Source organism: Macrosteles quadrilineatus, unplaced genomic scaffold (genome assembly GCF_028750875.1).
Source record: "Macrosteles quadrilineatus isolate MER2022 unplaced genomic scaffold, UCM_ALF_1.0 Scaffold_36__1_contigs__length_1205136, whole genome shotgun sequence".
In the NCBI taxonomy this organism is placed as follows: Eukaryota; Metazoa; Arthropoda; class Insecta; order Hemiptera; family Cicadellidae; genus Macrosteles; species Macrosteles quadrilineatus.
Window position 1 is genome coordinate 538,880 of NW_026542629.1, and position 21,794 is coordinate 560,673.

Here is a 21,794-nt window from a genome sequence, read left to right on the forward strand (position 1 = left end):
TTCACGGGTTCAATTTTTACCCAGTTGGGTTAGTTTTAGAGGTTCACGGGTTCAACTTTAACCCGGTTGGGTTAGTTTTAGAGGTTAACGGGTTCGATTTTAATCCTATTGGGTTAGCGCTGTAGGTTTACGGGTTCGATTCTAACCTGATTGGGGTTAGCTCAGAGGTTCATGGGTTCGATACTTAGCTGATTACATGATCTTGTATATGTGATATAACCTCTGTTTTCCAGCCAAATAACATAACCTAGGAGCTGTTACTTGCTTTCTCACCAACGGTTCACGCCAGATAACATAACCTCACTTCACGCACTGCATTCGTATCTGTAACATAACCTCACTTGTAGGAACTGTATCCCGCCATTTGCTTTCCCGCCAACTGTCCCCGCCAAGTAACATAACCTCACTTCTATACGTAGGTTTATTAAATGAATATCTAGTTGAGAAAATAAGGAAAACAACTGTGAAAGCTAAAACGGTTTATTTAAATTGTCTTCATCCTGTGTGGTGACATTGCATCATCTGAAACAAAAATTATAATTAGTACCACATACGGTGTAGTAAACAAGTTATAACTTGAAAAAATCCTGTACGCTGATTGGCTATAATAAGCTCACTCCTGATTGGTCATAAATAGGTGATCTGTGTAGTCATTAGCTACCCCCACCCCTTTCCCTACCGTATATATATATATTGCTTTGGATCACCATCGCATCACTTTGCTCTCAGCGTTCGACGAAGATGGACGTAAGTAACGTAGCTGCTCGAGTAGTAGAACCTGTAAATATAGTTGATGATTCTGTTGAAGTAGTTGTCCCTGTAAATATCTTAGATAAACATGAAAATTATGTCAAGAAATTTCGTATTCATGGAATTAACACTGTTTTCAAGTTCTCTAATCCCCCGCCTGAAACTAGTGAGATTGACTGGCTAAGACAAGGGTTTGGTCAAATTGTAAATGAAATGAAAGAAGTTTGTCAGGAAGGCGATCAATTGGGTTTCACTTTGCGTTCACTTAACCTGAAAAGAGAAGAGTCGGGGTTTGTCACTTTTCGCCCTGCAAATGAAGTTAACGAGGATGTCTTGTGGCAAATATTTGGGGTAACGCCGAATCGATCAAGTCCACGGAAATTAAACATTTGGTTATTGGTAAGGATCGAACCCGAGAACCTCTGGGACCATAGGCTCATATACAAACGGTGAACTATAACACAATACCATACTGAAACTCAAAATATCACCCCAACCGGAAATGACACGTTTGGTGATTGGTAAGGATCAAACCCGTGAACCTCTGAGATAAAGGACTCACGCTACTCCCGTTACATTACAACAACATACTAAAAATAAAAATATCAACCTGACAAAAAAGGGAAGCAGTTGGTGATTGGTAAGGATCGAACAGTTCAACCTCTGGGACCATAGGTTCATATACAAAAGGTTAACTATAATACAACACCATAACAACAAAAGAAAACACCCTAACCGGAAATGGCACGTTTGGTGATTGGTAAGGATCGAACCCTTGAACCTCTGAGATCAACGACCCAAACTACTCCCACAACAATACAACACTATACCAAAAAACATCCTAACCGAAAATAAAACGTTTGGTGATTGGTTAGTATCGAACCCGCAAACCTCTGAGATCAAGGACTCATACTACTCCCACTACGTTCTAACACCATACTAAAAATCAACATATCACCCAACCCGAAATGAAACATTTAGTGATTTGTAAGGAACGAACCCGCAAACCTCTGGGATAAAGGACTCACACTACTCCCACTACGTTACAACACTATACCAAAAACACCCAAACCGGAAATGAAACGTTTGATGATAGGAACTTGGTATTTAGTGAATAGTTAGGATCGAACCCGTGAACCTCTGAGATCAACCACCCAAACTACTCCCACAACAATACAACACTATACCAAAAACATCCCAACCGGAAATAAAACATTTGGTGATAGGTATTTAGTATTTAGTGAATAGTTAGGATTGAACCCACAAACCTCTGGCTCATAAACAGTTTCATACATAGCCAACTACTGGGAAGAAACATTACACCCCTGTTACCCCAATAGACACCCCTAAATACATAACATCTATGAAATGTAAATTTAACATTCAACATTTGGTGGCCTTTACAAAGGCCGTTTTTTATACTCGACGGTAAAGTTCCGCTTAAGCCTTCTTTTAGCTGTTTTTAACATTGGATACGTGAATTATCATTTGTTTCGCATTTGTTATAGAATACTGCATGTAGATATGTATGAAATAAAATAAAAAAATAATGTGTTTTTTACACACTCTGTATATGTAAATTAAGAAATCAAAGTTGTTATTTACCACTATAAACACCGTACCTGTAACTGCTGTCGTAGCTCGATGGCTAAGGCGATAATCTATCACCTACGAGACCCGGGGTCGATACCCGGTCATGGTACACACTTTTTATCCATAACTAAATAAACAAATATAGTTTAATAATAAACAAAGGTACCGAATAAGGTTACGTCATATGATTTACCAAAAAACAACCCCTAACAATCAAAGATATGTGTATTTACTACCCCTAACCGTTAAGAGTCATGTTTACAACCCCTGTCGATTAAACTACCACTCTAGGGGTGGTTTTGCCTCGATCACCGCCCCGCCTACTCATGCGCAGATCCTACTTGGTTCGCAAAGGTCGGTAACCCTACTTTAGTGCATTAGAGGTAACAAATGTAGTCAGTAGTTTTAAGTCCTCTAGCAGTAAAGATGTTTATGATATGTCAACTGATTTTATCAAAAGGGTTGTACATGTAATCGCTCCTTTACTGGCCCATTTGTTTCGCTGATGCCTTCTTGAAGGCGTCTTTCCTGATGTTCTTAAAACAGCCAGAACAGTGCCTGTGTTTAAAAAGGGCCCTAGAAATGTACTAGCAAGCTATAGGCCGGTGTCCCTAATACCTGTGATGGGCTTACCCCAACTCCGCGCGGTGGTCAGAAATCTGTCAAAACCGACTGCCCAACTCCGCGCAGTGGTCACTTCGGGTCCCTCGCGGCACATGCCCAACTCCGCGCAGTGGTCAATTTTGGCTCTCACAGCCCTGACGGATGAGAGTTTGTGCTCTAAGTTTGAAATTATGATATATTTTCATCATTTATAAGAAAGGAAAAGTAAAAAGTATATGCCTACCCAAAACAGGAGACGAAGCTTAAAAACCACTAATATAAGAAGTTTTAAAAAGCCCGTGAGAAAGAGTGACTGTAAATTTATATGTTCCAAAGTCTACAATACTCAATCATTTTTTTTAGCACTGGGTTTATGAGCTTGCTGATAAACTTGAGTACCAAATTCAAAAATGTTAGTCTTGTAAACAACCACAGATTGCTTCAACAAATTGGCTGTAATCTCTGTTTCATAAAACAGTTGGCTATACACCTCAAATTGGGGGGAAAATTGGCTGAAATTGGTTTACGAGCATATTTCTTTTACATCTTATTAAAATTGGCGAATTTTACGTCTATGAATAGGGTTTTCATTGAATCTAGACCCAGACCAAGGTTTTAGCGAATTTCCCATATATAGGGAATAAGCTATTACCGTAGGTCTCATGGTAAGACCTGGACTCACTGATTAAATTTTTCGTTTTTATTTCCCAAAGGCCGAAAACACCATCCGTTCAAATTCATATATATATATATATACCGGTATATATATTTTATGTGTATATATGTAAGTCTGTTAGCACGACAACTCGAGCAAAATGATCTGATTTTGATTAAATTTGGCGTGAACGTGTAAACCGTTTATTCGAACGAGTTCACAAACCAGCACGATTGAACCATGTGAACTGGGGCTTATGTATATATTATGAAAGTATAACGTTTTTAAATTTCTTTTGAAACCACTTTGTAAAGCTTAAAAACAAATAATTCAGTATATCGAAGCGTAAAAGCGCCAGAATAGTTACAGAAAAAATGCCAAAGAATTCTTATTTTTAAATTCTTATGTTACTCTTATGGAGAATGAGTAAACTGTTGTAAAATCCTGTAAAAGGAACATATTTTGATTAAATTGTCAAATGAATTCATTTTACACTTAACTATTGACATTTCACACTTTTTACCCTGTCTCAAACACTTTTTGATGGGTCTGTAATTGACGGGTAACCTTAATATTACAAGTAACCACCGCGCGGAGTTGGAATTGGCCCTAAAAGTGACCACCGCGCGGAGTTGGGCTGAACCCTTCGGGGGCCATAAAACTTTTCCTCGGATTAAATTTGACCACTGCGCGGAGTTGGGCAATCCCCCCTGTGATAGGCAAGATATTTGAAGCCTTAATGTTAAGTCAGATAAGTGATCACTTTGGAACCCATAACCTACTAGTCCCTGCTCAGCACGGCTTCCGTAGGGGCAAGTCCACAGTAACTGCGGTGGGCTCCCTTTTACAGGTTATTCTTAATGCTTTTGAAGACAAAATGTCAACCTCTGTTGTGTTATGCGATCTGTCACGCGCTTTTGATTGTGTGCCGCATGACCTACTTGTCAAAAAGCTTTCAATGTATGGTGTTGGAGCCTGTGCGCTCAAAATGTTTGAGTCCTACCTTAATAATAGGTTCCAGGTTGTATCCTGGGCTGGGGATAAATCAAACTCTCGAGTGGTAAAGCATGGAGTCCCCCAGGGCTCAATCCTTGGTCCCTTCTTATTCATTGTTGCCATGAATGACTTGTACTACGGTGTCTCAAATGATATATTGATGTACGCAGATGATACCACTATTTTTGCTACACATATTGATCATATTATGGCAAAAAATTCTGCTAGCTCATTGTTAAATGAAACGTCTCAATGGTTTGATGGAAATAAATTGGCCTTGAATGCAGCCAAAACTCAAGAAATCATGTTTAGCCTTAATAAAAATGTTTCCAGTGATGAGTCTGTAATTCGGATTCGGAGCTTGCGTGGGATGACCACATAGATGCACTTTGTGTAAAATTAAGTAGAGTAAGACATCTTTTGAGGAAGTTGACCTCTGAACTACCTTTTAACTTTCTGAGACTGGCTTTCTTTTCTTTTTTTTCAGTCCCATATTGTATATGGCACACTCCTGTGGGGTCACTTCCCGCATGCTCAGAAAGTACTGCTCCATCAAAAAAAGGCTATCCGAGTAATATGTCAGGTCCACTATCTGGATCATTTTAGACATTTGTTCGCTGAACTTCGCATTATGACTGTTGTAAATGTCTATATTTATCAATCTTTGTTAGCTATTAAGGACATGGAAGAAGATCTGGTTTGTAACAAGGATGTCCACTCATATTTCACAAGAAATAGAAACAATGTACATTTAAGTAGCAATAGATTGAGTAAAACTAATAACTGTTTTCCTGTTACAGGCAAAAAGTTTTACAATCCTCTCCCGGAAAGTGCTCGGTCATTGCGTAAGTCAACATTTACAAAAATTGTAAAAGATTGGCTCGAAACGAATCCTTTTTATGAACCTATTGAATTATATGATGCTCTGAAGGCTGGCCATTGTTTTAATTTGTAATTTTATTTTTATACTCAGGTATGTGTCACAATTTTCATTTTCTTTTGTTTTTTGCCATAACTGCATGGTTTGCTGTTTTGTTTGCTGTGAAGATTAATTAACCAATTTCAGTATGGTTTGTAATGGTGAATCATTTCATTATTTATATGCATTGGTTTGTTTATTTTAGCATAGTTTTTGACGTTACCTAATGTATTTATTACTCAATGGTACAATAAATCTCTTGAATCTCTCTTAAAGAGCATACACATATGCGCAAAACCACGGCGAAACGTTACACACGTTACAACGCCATCCTATTGAAAAACTTACACACACTTATTCCATTATATTCCCATGCTCCATAGTAAGTTGTTGCTAATTTTATAATTAAAATATACTTAGTTAAATTGAGCCAGTGAAAGAGTGTGCTGAAGTAAATTAATGTTTTTTTCGAATACACCGTACACCATTTATTATCAACACAAACTAAAAGTACAATTATTGCAAAGTACAGTATAAGAAAGCAACACACCTACCATAGTACAAAAACTAAGCGAAAAAATAGTATATTTCGTACCTAGGGCCGAAAATGAGGTTTTGCCGGCTCGAGATAGTTTTTAAGTTCGAGACGAAGTCGAGAACTTAAATCGATCGAGAGCTGCAAAACCATTTCGGTCCGTGGTTCGAACGCTATTTTTCACCACACTATTTCCTATTACCACTATTCACCACTATAATAATGCACACTGATAGTCAACATAATTACAACTTTAAGGTTATGTAAAGAAATAATTTGAGGAATCAGCAAAAATAAAAATAAATAGTTGCTAGGCAACAGTGACAAAATTCTATTAAAATGCTATGGATTATGATTGTGTATTTAAAATGCATTCATTAATTAAGTAAGCGGACAGCTGATTTTGCGGCCCCGGCCTGTAAAAACCTGCTCGGTCCCCAAATTACGATGACAGCTGGCATGGCCAGCAAAACATAACTTTCAGCCACCAATTAACGTATGTAATACAGCCAAAAACATCATAGTGTGGTGAAATAGTATATTTCGTACCTAGGGCCGAAAATGAGGTTTTGCCGGCTCGAGATAGTTTTTAAGTTCGAGACGAAGTCGAGAACTTAAATCGATCGAGAGCTGCAAAACCATTTCGGTCCGTGGTACGAACGCTATTTTTCACCACACTATACCCTATTACCACTATTAACCGTGATTCACCACTATAATAATGCACACTGATAGTCAACATAACTACAACTTTATCAAGGTTATGTGAAGAAATAATTTGAGGAATCAGCAAAAATAAAAATAAATAGTTGCTAGGCAACGGTGACAATAACACAATTCTATTGCAATGCTGGATTTTGATTGTGTATTTAAAATGCATTCATGTTTTAAGTAAGTAAGCGGACAGCTGATTTTGCGGCCCCGGCCTGTAAAAACCTGCTCGGTCCCCAAATTACGACGACAGCTGGCATGGCCAGCAAAACGTAACTTTCAGCCACCAATTAACGTATGTAATACAGCCAAAAACATCATAGTGTGGTGAAAATATAATTTTGACTAGGTATAGCAGATTCTGTGAATACCTTATTTATCTATGTTCTACTTTAACAAAAACAGCTGCTGTAGATGGGAGGTATACATTATTAGCCAATAATTGTAATTAGTTTCCCTCGTTTAAATACATTTCACAAATATCAGTTACCGATACGAACAATATACTATGTCTACACAAACTCTCTGGAATGATTTTGGTTAGTTTGTTGTTCTTTAGGTCGAGACAACACATCAATCATATCAACATGGGTCTAAAATGCCTGATTTTCTGTCTGTTTGCATTTTTTTCAAATGTATACATAACTCTTAAAGCCCTTAAATGATTTACTTCAAACTTGATTCATATATGGGGACAGGTAATACCTACTGACAGTATTAGATTTCTAATTCGTAACAATTATTCAAATGCAAATCAAATGATGACCATTTGAAATAGCTTAAAAACTAGTTTGTTTAATGGAATATAATATTGAGCCCATTAAATATATTGACTTTTTGGGAAATTGTATGACTAATCCAACGATGATTTTATTGTTGAAATCGTATCATAAACACTAGTTTGTATCGGACTGTTGTATATCGCACAGATTTAGAACCATAGATAAACTAACAGTTATAGTTTCTAAGTCATGTTTCCGTAGTTGAAAGTACAACAAGTTGAACATGAATGGTGTTATATAATTGAATATTCATAAGTAAATTCACACAAAACGATCAAAATGAAAATGAAAATGCAAATATCAACCAACAAATTCACTCAGAGTAACTAGGCTTGATGGCATAACAACTTTCAATTGCTTTTAAAAAATAAAGTATTGTAATTAATCATTATCTGTTATTTCTAAGTTTTTGTTGGCAACTGGTTATAAATTAAACAACACATCCCTACGAAGGTCTCTCTTTTTCGTAAAACTTTAGGCTATGACTGGAAAAACAAAGTCAATTCCCAGCTTTGAACACTATTTTAATGGTCGTGCATTAGTTGCGCCAAAGAGTTCCTTAATTGCGCCAAGCCCTCAAAGGGTCCCAAAACATGTTCCTTAGTTGCGCCAAGCTCAAGCCAGGTAGGGGCGAGTCGGGTCCTGAATATAGAATACAGGGGATGAGTTGGTTACGTGGCGCGAGCGCCGAGTGGTCCGAGCCCCGGGTGGCGCGAGCGCCGCGCGGACTACCTGCTACGTTGTGACAGATTTGACAGCGCTAATCAAGTATACTGTACACTTATAATCGTAAAATTATCCATGTTGTAGATAAGTTGTGCCGTATATGCGAGCTTTTAAAACAGTTTTTAAAACTTAGTGTTTTTAGAGCGTTCTTATACCTAATTATTATAATAGCATAAACGTTTAATATTAACCTAACCTAATCTAATCTAATCTAATCTAACCTAACCTAACCTAACATAACATAACAGCTGGTTCTCCGAATTTGGACATGTGCCACGGGGAACCCGAAGTGACCACCGCGTGGAGTTAGGATAAACCCTACCACAGTGGCTCGCCTTAACCTCGTCACTTCACAAATCTTAGCACTTCCTAAATGCGGGACACCCTTTATACAGCATGCAAACAACAGTGGTCCCAGGATTGATCTATGTGCACTGCATAGTTAACATTTTCCTATGACGAAGTGAAATTTGTCTTATTGTTTTATGTGACATTCATTATTTTACACATGTTCTGTTATTCAAATATATTGATGTTAAATAAAATATGAATATGATCGAAAACTACAGTGATCATCTATTTAGATCTATGTAATCTATGTAGATATATTTTTAAGCGTAATCAAGCCTTAGCCACCTCCTTTGATACCAATGTCATTTAATGTATATTACGTCACCAGCGCATCAATGGAAAAAGTAAGACAGTATAAAATCCATATAAATGTTCCTATACGCATTTTTGTAAAAACCCCATTCGGAGAGAAACTAGGCTTTTTAGATCCATGTTAATATGATGATTTTTATTTTCCCCGAACTAAGAAAAAAATATACATTTTCCCAGGGGGTTTGTAGATGCTCTGTTTATTGATCCATTTACGTTAAGCTGAGGAGCGTTAAGTTCTTCAACTTCAACATTGTTTTGTTGGGTTATTACATTAAATAAAATAGTTTTCATCCTGTCGCATTTGATCACTAATACTGTATTAGATACATCTCCGTGTGATACATACAAGTGGAGATCAGATACAGTTGGATATCTGTTAGACACGGCCTCGTGTATCCGCATTGTTGACATTCTTCCGTCGTTGACATTTAATCAGTCACCGTCCGAGTTGCCGGGTTCGCGGTACTGTGGTTGAGGACCGCTATAATGACACTTCGCTGTACTTGCGGCAAATCTAAAAAGTTATTATTCTTAAAAACAAAGTTTTTGAGTTCGTGATAAGAAATTTGCTTCTTCTAAATTTATAATCTAGTTTTCCAACTTCTTGTGGATTGTTAATTGACATGTAATAACAACATTCACTGATCCAAAGATTGTATTTTGTTTACATACTTTTTTAAACTCTGCATGAGATTATGTTGTTGAATTTCAGCTAACGCCTTAAAAAAAGTACTAACAAGTGACGTATGCTTTAACGATAACTAAGTATTACTGTTATTATAGTCTACGCTACGAAAACAGGAAATACGTTTATTTATTTTTTTTATAAATCTTAAATGATAAAATTTCTCGTAAAAGCCAATTATTAGCAGACATTTTGTTGTTTAGAATACCCAACCACAGTTATATTATTGTCTGTGACCCGACTCTTGGACCGTCTGCGAGGTGAATACACTTACAACCATACAACTAGATCTACACAGATTTGATAATCACTGTAGTTTTTGATTATATTCATTTTTAATGTAACACCAATATATTATATAAGCCTACTACTGTATGTTAATGCAGCATTGGTTTGAGAGTTTGTTTGACTTAATCTTATTATACTTTCAAATGTAAGTGAAACTATATGGAGTTGTTTTATAAAAAGTTGGATATCAAAAGAATTGAAAATAAAAGGGAACAAATGGCACATTCCACTTATGACCTGGAACGCGATGTACCGGTAGTTTCTTTCTGTCACAGTTGCAAGTCGAAACGGAACTAGACTACAAATGCCCAGCCTAGCCTAAACTCGGCAATGTGTAGGTCTGGCACGGACGTCTTGCTTTCACTTCACTCGGTAGGTTTCCTTTATGTTAATATTTTACAAACCACTAACACTAGGATACAATGTTCACTTGATGTGGGTTAGGTTAAGAAAACTCTCTTGACTTTTGTTCAAACTGTTTGGCTCTTCACTAAATTATTAAGTTGAAAACACCACATTGAAAAATCGAGAAATATTGGCACGTATACCATATTTTGAAAACCAAATATGCTTACTGTATTTTATATTAAAATTTCTGGCTTTAACACAGGGAGTTTTTTCCTAGTCTTGGAGAAAACAAGTAAAAAGTGAGGAGCAATAAACTTAACCTTTTCTGTGTTTTGCCTAATTTGATTCAATACTTGTTTTTATATCGATGATAAATAAAACATACAAAATAAGAGCTTTATATTACTTTAACACGACCTTTTTCCACGAAATTTGTCATAACACATACATTAACCCATGTAGTAAATTAAAAAAGGTTAAACATAAGTGTAAAAGTCGCCATTACTAGGGTTGCTTTCAGAGAGGTGAAAGCCAGTTGAGCGGAACAAACGAGATTTGATATTTGCATAAGTAACTAAATGTAAAAAAGTCAATAGATGTACTAATGCTGGTTTTATTGTTTTAAGATTATAATAATTCAGATTTGTTTTTACTACATCTTGTTGTTGTTATTCAGATACCTCTTCCAAAAGTACATTATGGTAGTTTTGACCAGGAAAATATTATCAGTTTATTTGGTGCAACACAAATAAACAACTCGATCAATTACCTATAACCTATACTTTACCTTCCTAATCTAACCTTACTTCAAAACACTTAATGTAGTCACGAATACTCATGAACCCCGACCTACCTTCCCTACATGCCTAAATTAGATCAGTGTTCAATCTGCGTTTTATTAATAAGTGTAATAACTTACTGTACCGTCGATGTAATTCAACATAATATAACCTGTGATGTATTATCAGATTAAATATCGATTTCGATTCGGTTCAATATATCGCTTATTAAATCCTGATTTCTAACATTGGCTGTTTCTAATCAGCTGGCAACACAAATAGGTTCATGGTTTAAAAATGTTTAAAAGGAAAGTCTAGAAAGTTCAGAAATACCTTATGATTCTCTTGTTTACATTTTTCTTGTAAACAAAAAACTGTCATATGGCTACTTTAGTCCCATAAGCCTAATGTTAAAATTTGGAAATTTTAAGTTCGTTTTAAATTGCATTAGCATTATCTAATTGAAATTTGTTTGTTTATTAACCATCTCACTATTAGTCTAAGTAATCTTGTTAAGTTTAGCTGAAATGTGTTCTGCCGTTATTGAGTGATGTTGCTTTATTTGTTGCATTGAAGTTGATCCCAAAGAGCTACGCTCGCTTCGCTCGCTCCGCTCAATAACACGGCTTGTTATCGGCTTATCTTAATTATTTTACGTGCGGTAAGCTCTACAGTATTGTGTACTTGACATGATAACGTGAGTTACAAATCTGAGAGTTGTGTGACGTAAAGGTGCGTTTACGACGACTCTTCAATGTCAAGCACCAACGAGGACGTAACTACAACTACAGTAGCCATACTGTCGAGAGAAGAATTATAATATGTTGTATCCTGTGCTCGGTAATTACATTATATTATTTTTAAATTCACAGGTGTATACAGTAATGATTCAAAAAGACAAAAGAGTTCAATTTAAAGAAAAATATAATTTAACTGATAACATTAAAAGTATTAGGTAATAATTAATGTAGGCTACAACATACTGCAGTAGGGTCAGTCGTTTGGTACAATTCTTTGGTCATCCGTATAAATTTATCAATGATAGTGGTCGTTCAATGGTCGAAAACTCGACCAAAAATGTGTAATGGACAGGCTTCTCCATTTTAACCCTATGCTGTAAATAAAATATGTAATTGTAATTTCTTCTTCCATTTATTTTGATTTTCTTTTTTATCATGTTATTATTTCGTCACCAGCATGACAACTATAACAACCAAGTTACCTTTTTTAAATATTAAATTAATTTGTTGTAGTTATTTTTGAGCTTTCTGTATTTTAATATATAAAGGAATTCTGGACATCTACAGGAAAATATTTTTTAACAGTATGCTTACCCTATTTACCCTGCGATCCACACAAGCTGAGAAAAAAGATTTTAAAGAAACATACTTGCCTATTTAATACAAAGATATTTCTTCAGAAGCTCTGTGTAATTTTACTCGGTAGGACAAATAACCTTACAGCATATGTTTTTGTGTTAGGATTTAAAAAAAAATCTATTTAATACATATGAACAAGAAACTATCTGATATTCCCGAACTTCGCAACGGGGAGAAGGCAAAAGAGAACAATATGCTGTTCTCTAGATCTGATGTATGAAATAGTTACACAACTATTTTTTACTTTAGAAACAAACAAACTATTTTCCACTTAGTTTAGTTAAATTATTTCCTTTAAGTTCAGAAATAAAAGGGGTTTAATTCTCTAGTCAACCAAATCCAGTAGCCTACATATAAGTAAGTGGTACTGATGCGAGTTTAAAAATACTTAAACTGTATATCATAAAAGGTTTATATCTACTTAATGTACTTATTTGAAATCAATATATCCATTAGATAACATACCGTAGCATTAAAATCAACTCCTTCATATTGTTGATATGTATGGAAAAAAATTAATCCTGATTCTTCAATTTTAGTCAGGCCTCTTTACCTGTAGTTTATTACAAAAGACAACGAAGCTTACTAAAAACAGAGAAAACTATGAGACAAATTCTACAAATCTTTACTGTACTTCTCTTTAACTACAAATTTATTTATTTATTTACGACAAAATCGCCATTTGTACATTCAATTACATGCATAACAATTTATGGATTTATTAATAATATTAACATGCTGCAAGTTTTACATCTTGCTATTTGGTCATGCTTTATGAATACATGCTAACACTAATGATTCGCAACTGAGTAATGAAATATGAAATAATAATAATTTACAAGAGTAATAATAATAATGATTTTATAAATGCCCATCTTACTAAACAAAATAACTCGCATATTTCCAAATTGTAAATAAAGCACCACAAAAAACCCTTTGCAGTAAATAAACAAACAACTTAACTGTTAATAATTAATTGTATCGACCATCTGCTGTTCCTTTCAATAATTAGATAATGTAAATACCGAAAGCACGAAATGCGTAGCACTTGGAAATCGACCTGTAGGGCAGAGCCCTAATGGAATTCGTTCATACCAATAATCTTCGGCAAGTCCTCACACTCTTTTTTACTACTAATTTAGTTCAACTTTAGCATGTTTTATTTCATGCTAATGCCTTTTATGACTTAGCCTATTGTACATTGCTTGTATTGAATGGCAAAATAAATTATTTGGTTTGATTTGACTCTGAGCTTAATTTGGTTGTGCCTTAATATAAGCGTAAATTATAATTTAGTTAATGGCCTAAATAGATGACAAATTTGACTGTATTACTGAATTTAATAGATTGTAATTTTATTTGATCTTTGTAGGACAAAATTCAATTATTTTATTTGTATAGCGAATTTCCCATATAGGGAATAAGCTATTACCGTAGTACTCATGGTAAGACCTGGACCCGGGGCCGATTTACTTTTTCGTTTTGAGGTCCCTACAGGCTTAGAAATTTATAGTCTAAAACTGTGTAGGACTGAATAAACCATACAGTAATTTCGATCACACGTGGACATTTTATTCGATTAAAATAGCTCATTCCCACCTTTAAAATTTCCGTAACCCTGTCATTCACCATATCCTGGGCCTGGCCTAAGTAGTATAAATATTTACTATTGCATGATGTTTACAGTTATGTAATTTAAATTATATGTACAAACTGATAACATACCTTCATAGACATGGTGAGAGCTAGGCCGTCTTCCTCCACAGGTCCAGCGGCTCAACCGCTGTGCACTGTGTTGTGATATTGGTACTGCCGCCACAGCCTACTGGATAGTGTTATCAGTCACTAGCGCTCCTAGCGGACTGACGTCATCGCAACCAGTCTCAGCCACCTGTATAACGTCACAACACAACACAGCAGTTATTGTTGTATCCGGAAGGATGGAAGAACACTTGTGTTTCTTTTTGAGGCGTAAACCACTGTGACGAAGTTACAAAGGAAATTGATTTCTGGTCACGAGTTTTGATTAGCTTATCCATAGTTTTATAATGTTCGTCATGTTCATGAGAAAAAGTTAATTCTGTATTATCGTAGAGACATGTTTGGAGGTAATAAAGCGATTAGTGTCTGGACATTTGCTGCCAGTAGCAACTTTGAGCATTTCTACGTATATACCGGACTTTGAATGATCTTAAAAGATTAAATAAAAACCTATACAAACGTCAACAATATTAATAATGTCATCACTATTTTTTTTTTATAGTAACAGTTTTATAGTAGTTTTAATAAAGTGTTTATAAAAAGAGTTTCTAATAAATAAGTATACTAAATTTGTCTGGAGGAAGAATCAGTACAAGTCATGTTTTCATAAGTTTTCCAAACACACTGTTCACCTTTTATAATTCACCCTATGCAAAGGTGGTATTAACTCGTAAAACTGTATAAAAAACAAACAATATTTGTATATTTGTTGTTATTATTTATTTATATTTAAATCATTATCTATTCTATATATAATTCAGTTTAAAATCTTTGTACAACTAAATCTAGAGTTCTACTGACCGATTTTATTAATTAAGGGTCGTTAAAAAGCTTAATTCATGTAGATTTGCAAATAATTATGAAAGTTTGTTTTTGTTATGATTTATGGTGAAAATTTAAAAAAAAAACATGTTTTCCATAAGGAATACATTGAAAACGGCGTCTTTTCACACTTTTTATTTGGGTGAGACTTTCGGCTGCCTTTTTTGGTGTTCCAAGAAGTGTATGGTATCAATTTGTAGGAAATTTTATCCTCTTTCAGAATATCACCTTTCCACTTTAGTCGATTTCCTCACCCATTAAAAGTTATTTGCAAAATAGCTAAGCAACCTCCGAATTTATAGTAATGAGAAAATACTGAGTTAGGATATTTTTGTTAAACTTTGTACAACTAAATCTAGACTTCTACTAGACCGATTTTGTTAATTAATGGGTACATTGGAAAGCCCAACTAATCGTAGATTTGCAAATAATTATGAAAGTGTGATTTTGTTAAATATTTGTGGTACAAAAGTAAAAATAACAAAAATACATTAAAAACGGGGTTTCAGGTTTCTATTTTTACTTTCTCCCCCTATACCATAGTATATGGAGAAAGTATTGTTTTCGTCAAAATTTTCGAGTTTGAGTTTTGAGTGGATATATTCGTTTTGGGTCCCCCTGGACCCAAAAAAGTGGTTTTGAAGTGATGTCTGTGTGTGTGTGTGTGTGTGTGTGTGTGTGTCTGAGTGTGTGTCTTTGTGTCTGGATGTGTACAGAGCTAGGGACTACACCTGTGGTCCGATTTCAATGAAATTTGGTATGTAGGTTTTATTCCGTGGTATCTCCAGGCGTTTTTTTCATTTTTTTGAAATTTTGATTTTTTATGGGGATTTTCCCATAAAAACCCATAAAAAACTGGAAAAATCGGATTTTCTCAAAAATGGCCCGAACGATTTTGATAAAAATTTAGTATGTTGTAGCCCTTTAAATTCTGAACAAAATGGTACAAATCCCATTTCTGTAAAAATTACGGTTCAAAAGTTATGGTAAATTATGTTATTTTCCCATAAAACCCCCATAAAATAACAAAAAATAGGATTTTAGACAAAAATCCGGTTTTGATTTAACAGAGTATGTTATGATCCTTACAATTTTGATAGTTTTTGTCATTTTTTAGAAAATTTTATTTTTAATGGGGATTTTCCCATAAAACCCCATAAAAAACTGGAAAAATATGATTTTCTCAAAAATGGCCAGAACGATTTTGATAAAAATTTAGTATGTTATAGTCCTTTATATTCTAAACAAAATGATACAAATCCCATTTCTGTAAAAATTACGGTTCAAAAGTTATGGTAAATTATGTTATTTTCCCATAAAAATCCCCATAGAATAACGGAAAATCGGATTTTCCCAAAATTGGCTAGAACGATTTTGATAAAAATTTAGTATGTTATAGTCCTTTAAATTCTGAAGAAAATTGTACAAATCCGATTTCCGTATATTTACTCTCATCGCTTACTCATGAGAAAGGTTGTTGACAATCTTATGGGAGAAAGTATGTGTCAGAATGCTGATACCGTTTATTATGTTTCTATTTGTAGCCAGCTTTTGGCTGCCTTTATTAAGCATTTTCAAGAAATGCATAGTAGTTATTTGTAGTAAATTTGATTCTCTTTCAGAATATCACCTTCCACCTTGGTCGATTTCCTCACCGTTTCAATGTTATTTGCAAAAACGTTAAGCAACCTCCCAATTTATAGTGGTGAGAAAATACTTAACTAAAGATTTTGTTGTTAAACTTTGTACAACTAAATCCAAAGGTTTTTAGACCCAAAAATATAGGGTAATGTACTAAAAGTTAGAACTGCTTGAATGCATCTTTGATTGAAGTAAAAAATCAAAGAAATCTAATTTATATTTTTTGTTGAGTAATACATTAGATCAATTAATAATAATGCTTGATGACAAATATGTGCTTGCATAGCTTTATTTTGAGACAAAAATTTATGAAAATCAGGCTGGTAGAAGAGCCGAAATAACGAACTCGAAAAAAAACTAATTTAACTCCCATAAGAAATGTACAGGGACGCATTTTGTGCATAACTCGAAATATACGTCAAAATGAATGCCGATGCTTGATGGCAAATCTGTGGTGCGTCCATACCTTTAGTTTATTGCCAAAATTTTGAAAATCGGTCGGGTAGAAGACCTTTAAACCGACTCGGAAAAGAAAAACCAATATTTTTTATATAGGCTATGGCAATAATTGATTTACCAGTATGCATAATCTAAACATGTGTTAATGATTTAACAGCTTATTGTTATATTGTTATTTAATTGATTTTCTTTGATTGTGTGTATGGATTTCACAACCATCATTTTAATAGATACCGTTGTATTTAACCACAACGGCACGGGCATGGTTGCTAGTTAATAAATAATACACCATAGTACCCTTTTTTAAATTATTTTTAATGATAAATATACTATTTTTACTATTTTACATCATTATGTACATTCTAATGTCACACAATTTATCATCTAAATTTTCATCGAGATAATGTTAAAAATAGTGGACCTATTTTTCTAAAGAACCTTTTACTAAGATATTAACTGTTATTTTCCCACATTTATTAAAGTTAAACAGCCATAAAATAGTTTCTCAGTTTTAATAAGCGGTTAGCAGCCTGACTAAAATTGTTCCCCACATAAACCTATGTAAGAACTCTTCAAGTATTTTCATTTCCAAGGAAGAGATGTCTCATTCTTGGAGCACACTTTGATAGAGCTCTGACAATTTCCCACGTAGCGGCGTTTACTTTCGCCACCGTGAAAGTAAATTGTCGATCAGCAGAGAATGAAGGATCGGGATAATGCTCAGTTTATTAGACGCAGAGGGGCAGCTGCCGCTGGAGTTGACAACGAAATTAGGAGAGAAACCACGAGACAGCACGATCTACCAGGGAACACCAGCCGACGCTCTTTATCAAGTGCTGGTAAACATCCAAGTTGTCAAACTTCACCATTGTAGTGTGGACATTCATAAGGTTGAGATTCTGTATTAGCAGAGACTTGATACTTGGATAATAAACTTGATTAAATATTTAAAAGGCCAAACACGAACGAGTGTTTTCTTGCGTTTTAACGAATTTCCCATATAAGGAATAAGCTATTACCGTAGGTCTCATGGTAAGACCTGAACCCGGGACAGATTTACTTTTTCGTTTTGAGGTTGCCAGAGGCTAAAAAACACCATCCGTTCAAATTCATATATATATATTATATATGTGTCCGTAAGCACGATAACTCGAGCAAAAATGATCCGATTTTGATTAAATTTGGTATAAAAGTGTAAACCTACATTTGTTCGAACGAGTTCGCGTCGCGAACCAGCAGATCAGGCTATGGGAACAGGGGTTTATCGGGGGTTTTATGAGGGTAAAATGGGGTTTTCCCATTTTTCACCCTGAAAACATAAGACTTTGCAATTTATTTACAAACCATTTTGTAGAGCTAAGAAAAAGAAACAATTTAGTATATTGAAGCATTGTCGTATGCCTAACGTTACGAAAAAATCCTCAAAAAGTGTAAATTTAAAATTACCATGGAGAATAAATGAACCGTTGTAGCTTGCTTTTAGCACCAAACCTAAGTACTCATTAAAATTAATGATATTTAAATAGGAAATAAATCTGACAATTTTAGGAGTATAATTTAGTGGTGGGGGTATTTGCAGTTTCTGTGTCAACTCGTCTTTGAAAAAATATTTGAGGCAGTAAAGTTTACCAGCGAAATTGCTGTTTAACCTCTGGTGTTATTGTTATTACTATGTTGGAATGTTTCGATTCCATCGTGGTGTAAATGGCACAGATTTGAGAATGGTAAAATCAGAAAAAAATGTTTTATCCGGTTATTTCAAGGTTATTTGTTTTATCCTAAGACGCTAGGCACGAGCCCGGGATTGTTTTTCACATTACTTCAGGCTAGACCTAAGGGTTGCGATGTTATCACTTTGATCAAATACATTAATGATTTGGCGGGATTTGAACCCGGGACCTTACGGACCGAAATCCCGCACTCTAACCACTAGGCCAGCTCGCTCCCCTATCTCAAGTGTATTAAGAGTAAGTAAAATTTTTATAAGGTTTGGTAGGAATGGAAATTTTTAGTTGTGAAAATCACACATTTCACTTAACTGTGAAGTGTTCTGTAATCATATTATTTAGTAGATGCTGACATTTTTTATTCTAATTAAAATTTGAATTTGAAAATAAACTTTATTGAAAACCATAAAAGTAAATAGACAACGAAATTTAGTTCGCTAAAAAGTATGTAGCCAAATTTAAATGTTTATCACCAAACCCCCATACGGGTTTCTTCGCTCATATTGTCAGCTGATTGATGCTAATTTAATACCATTGTTGGTACTTCATATTAAAAATCGATCCAAGCTTATTTAAAATGTCTGCTATTATGACTGGCAATTATTGGGGAAAGGGCGTAAATTTAAAATTCACCTCACGATGACGTGTAGCAGGTCGACATCAATGGCCTGCGCGTAGCCAGACTTTACGCTCTATAATTTGTTTGTGTGGATGGGCAAAAGAAGAGGTTTACAGAAGTAATGCAAAGACTCTCAATGAATTGGAAGTTTACATTTGTAATGTTCTCGGTAATGTTCCACAAGTTTTTATCTGAAAATGTGTTCAAAATGTATATGTTAGATTAAGAAAATGTGTTGACAATGTAGGTGCATATGTAAACTATCTGTACTGAATCATACAGTATTCGGTTTTACTGACTACTCGATTCCCGTACGTATGACGGGCCAACAGCTCGTAATTATTAATTGAAAATATGTAGCGACTTTTCAGCCATTTTGTAGACATAATGAGAAGGCCTATGAATGTTATTCCATTTTGTGGGCAATGGGAAAAAGCATGACTTATTCCGAATGACACTCTTCGTCATATAAAGGACCTTAATTTCACTTTGGATCATTTAAATGGATATCCAAAGCTAATTTGGTACTTTCCTGTTAAAGGGAACATTCATTATTATCGATGATTTATTTTCGATATATCGATATTTTTGTTTTACTTCACGATTGGTATTCCATCTGTTTTAATATATTCAAACGCATTTAAATTACAAATTAAGAACTAACCTTGTCTAGGCAAAAATAATAGCCTATACATTGGATTAGGACATCGTATTTTAAACTAACCTAACATAACTAACCAAACTTGCTGTATAGGCTAAGTTACCGTTTCAAAATTCCATTTGATAACAGAAGAGAAAAGGCATATGGGGAATAGGCTATCAAACGGATTTTTGAAATGTTACAGCCAGTTTGGTTGGTTAGGTTAGTTTAGAACAGTTTCATTTTAATATAGGCTAATGTTTTTTTTGATTGTTTGTTGATACTGAACAATATTTATTAACTGTATCCTATATCGTACTTGTCAGCTGATATGTTTCAATTTGTTACTATCAATATACCGGAATTGTTTGATGAAAATTATTTGTAGGCTTTCTCATGATATAAATTATATGTTGAGCTTATATTTTTAATTACTAACTCTCATAGCGCACCAGTAAAGTTAATCATAATAAACAGTTGAAATAATTATCTTAAATGTTATTTTATCCTTAGTATTCTTCTGTTATCAGTGTTCTTGCAATTAAATTATTACAAATTTAGTTCCATCGATGGGCATTCCGCTTAGAGCAAACTGAACAGAATGGAAGAAGTGTCATTACTTTTGCAGGCGGACTAGGAGGTCATGTTTTTTTTACTTTATTTTAACGATTTCGACTACGCTACTTAGACACTGTTTGATAATTAATCAGTGGATGAATCGTAATCAATACTTTTTCAATACTTTTACGAATGTAGGTATTTTAAGCCAAGTCAAGTATGGATAGAGATGATTGTAATAATCTTAATTGAAATTTAGTCCCATCAGCAGATAATACATAAACATAATACCTAATAATAATTAAATTCGATATTTTCATTGACATGATAACGCATCTATAAGTATTCTTATTATAATAGCTGTATGTTATTCTTTTAATAAAACCCCCTAAACACACATACTATACCCATATTAAAACTTGTCTATAAAATGTGTGAAAGGTTCCCTGTTATTTTAAAAAAATATGGGTACTTCAGTATTAAACGGAGGCCACATTTTGTCAGCGCGCTGCGGCGGTTATGTTAGGTTGGGTTATCATAATAGAAAGTATCGTTCGATTCATAACGAAGCGAGGAAAGTCCTACACACATAATATTTACGATAACCCAACCTAACATAACCGCCGCAGCGCGCTGACAAAATGTGGCCTCCGTTTAATACTAAAGTACCAAAATATGTGCAAATAATTGTTAGTACAATTTAATCTGTTATATTTATTTTGAAAAGTGTTTTTATTATTGGATTAATAAAACATCAAACTGGTCAATATATTCGCATTAGGAATCTACGTGCTGTGAAGTTTTTTTTTTTAATTTTGTTATTTAAGTTATGATTATAATGTATTTTTAAAGTAGGCATGACATTGAAACAATTGAGATTTGTTAAAATTATTGTTATACTAGCTGTACCCGTGGGCTTCGCCCCGTTTAACTTCATAAGTATTCGCATGGCTCATTCTCGTCCTGGTTGAAGTTCGTTCGCTGCGCTCACTCACCTTTAGGTTGGAGCTCGTTCGCTGCGCTCACTTGCCTTCAGGTTAGCTCGTTCGCTACGCTAACTCGCCTCCAGGTTGAAGTTCGTTCGCTACGCTCACTCACCTTTTGGTTGGAAATTAGCTGTTGTCATAAATAAAAAAAAATAATAGTGCTGCACCC

At 34.6% G+C, this 21,794-nt stretch overlaps 1 protein-coding gene across 1 annotated transcript in view; it reads right to left on the reverse strand.

Moving 5' to 3' along the window:
- Window positions 1-21,794, reverse strand: part of LOC129005840 (ankyrin repeat domain-containing protein 29-like) — a 59,866-nt gene that overhangs the window by 36,902 nt on the left and 1,170 nt on the right. Inside the window, exon 2 of the mRNA XM_054434859.1 lies at window positions 14,138-14,303. Within this exon, the coding sequence (XP_054290834.1) occupies window positions 14,138-14,149 (12 nt within the window). The 5' untranslated portion in view covers window positions 14,150-14,303. The remainder of the gene's footprint in view (window positions 1-14,137; window positions 14,304-21,794) is intronic.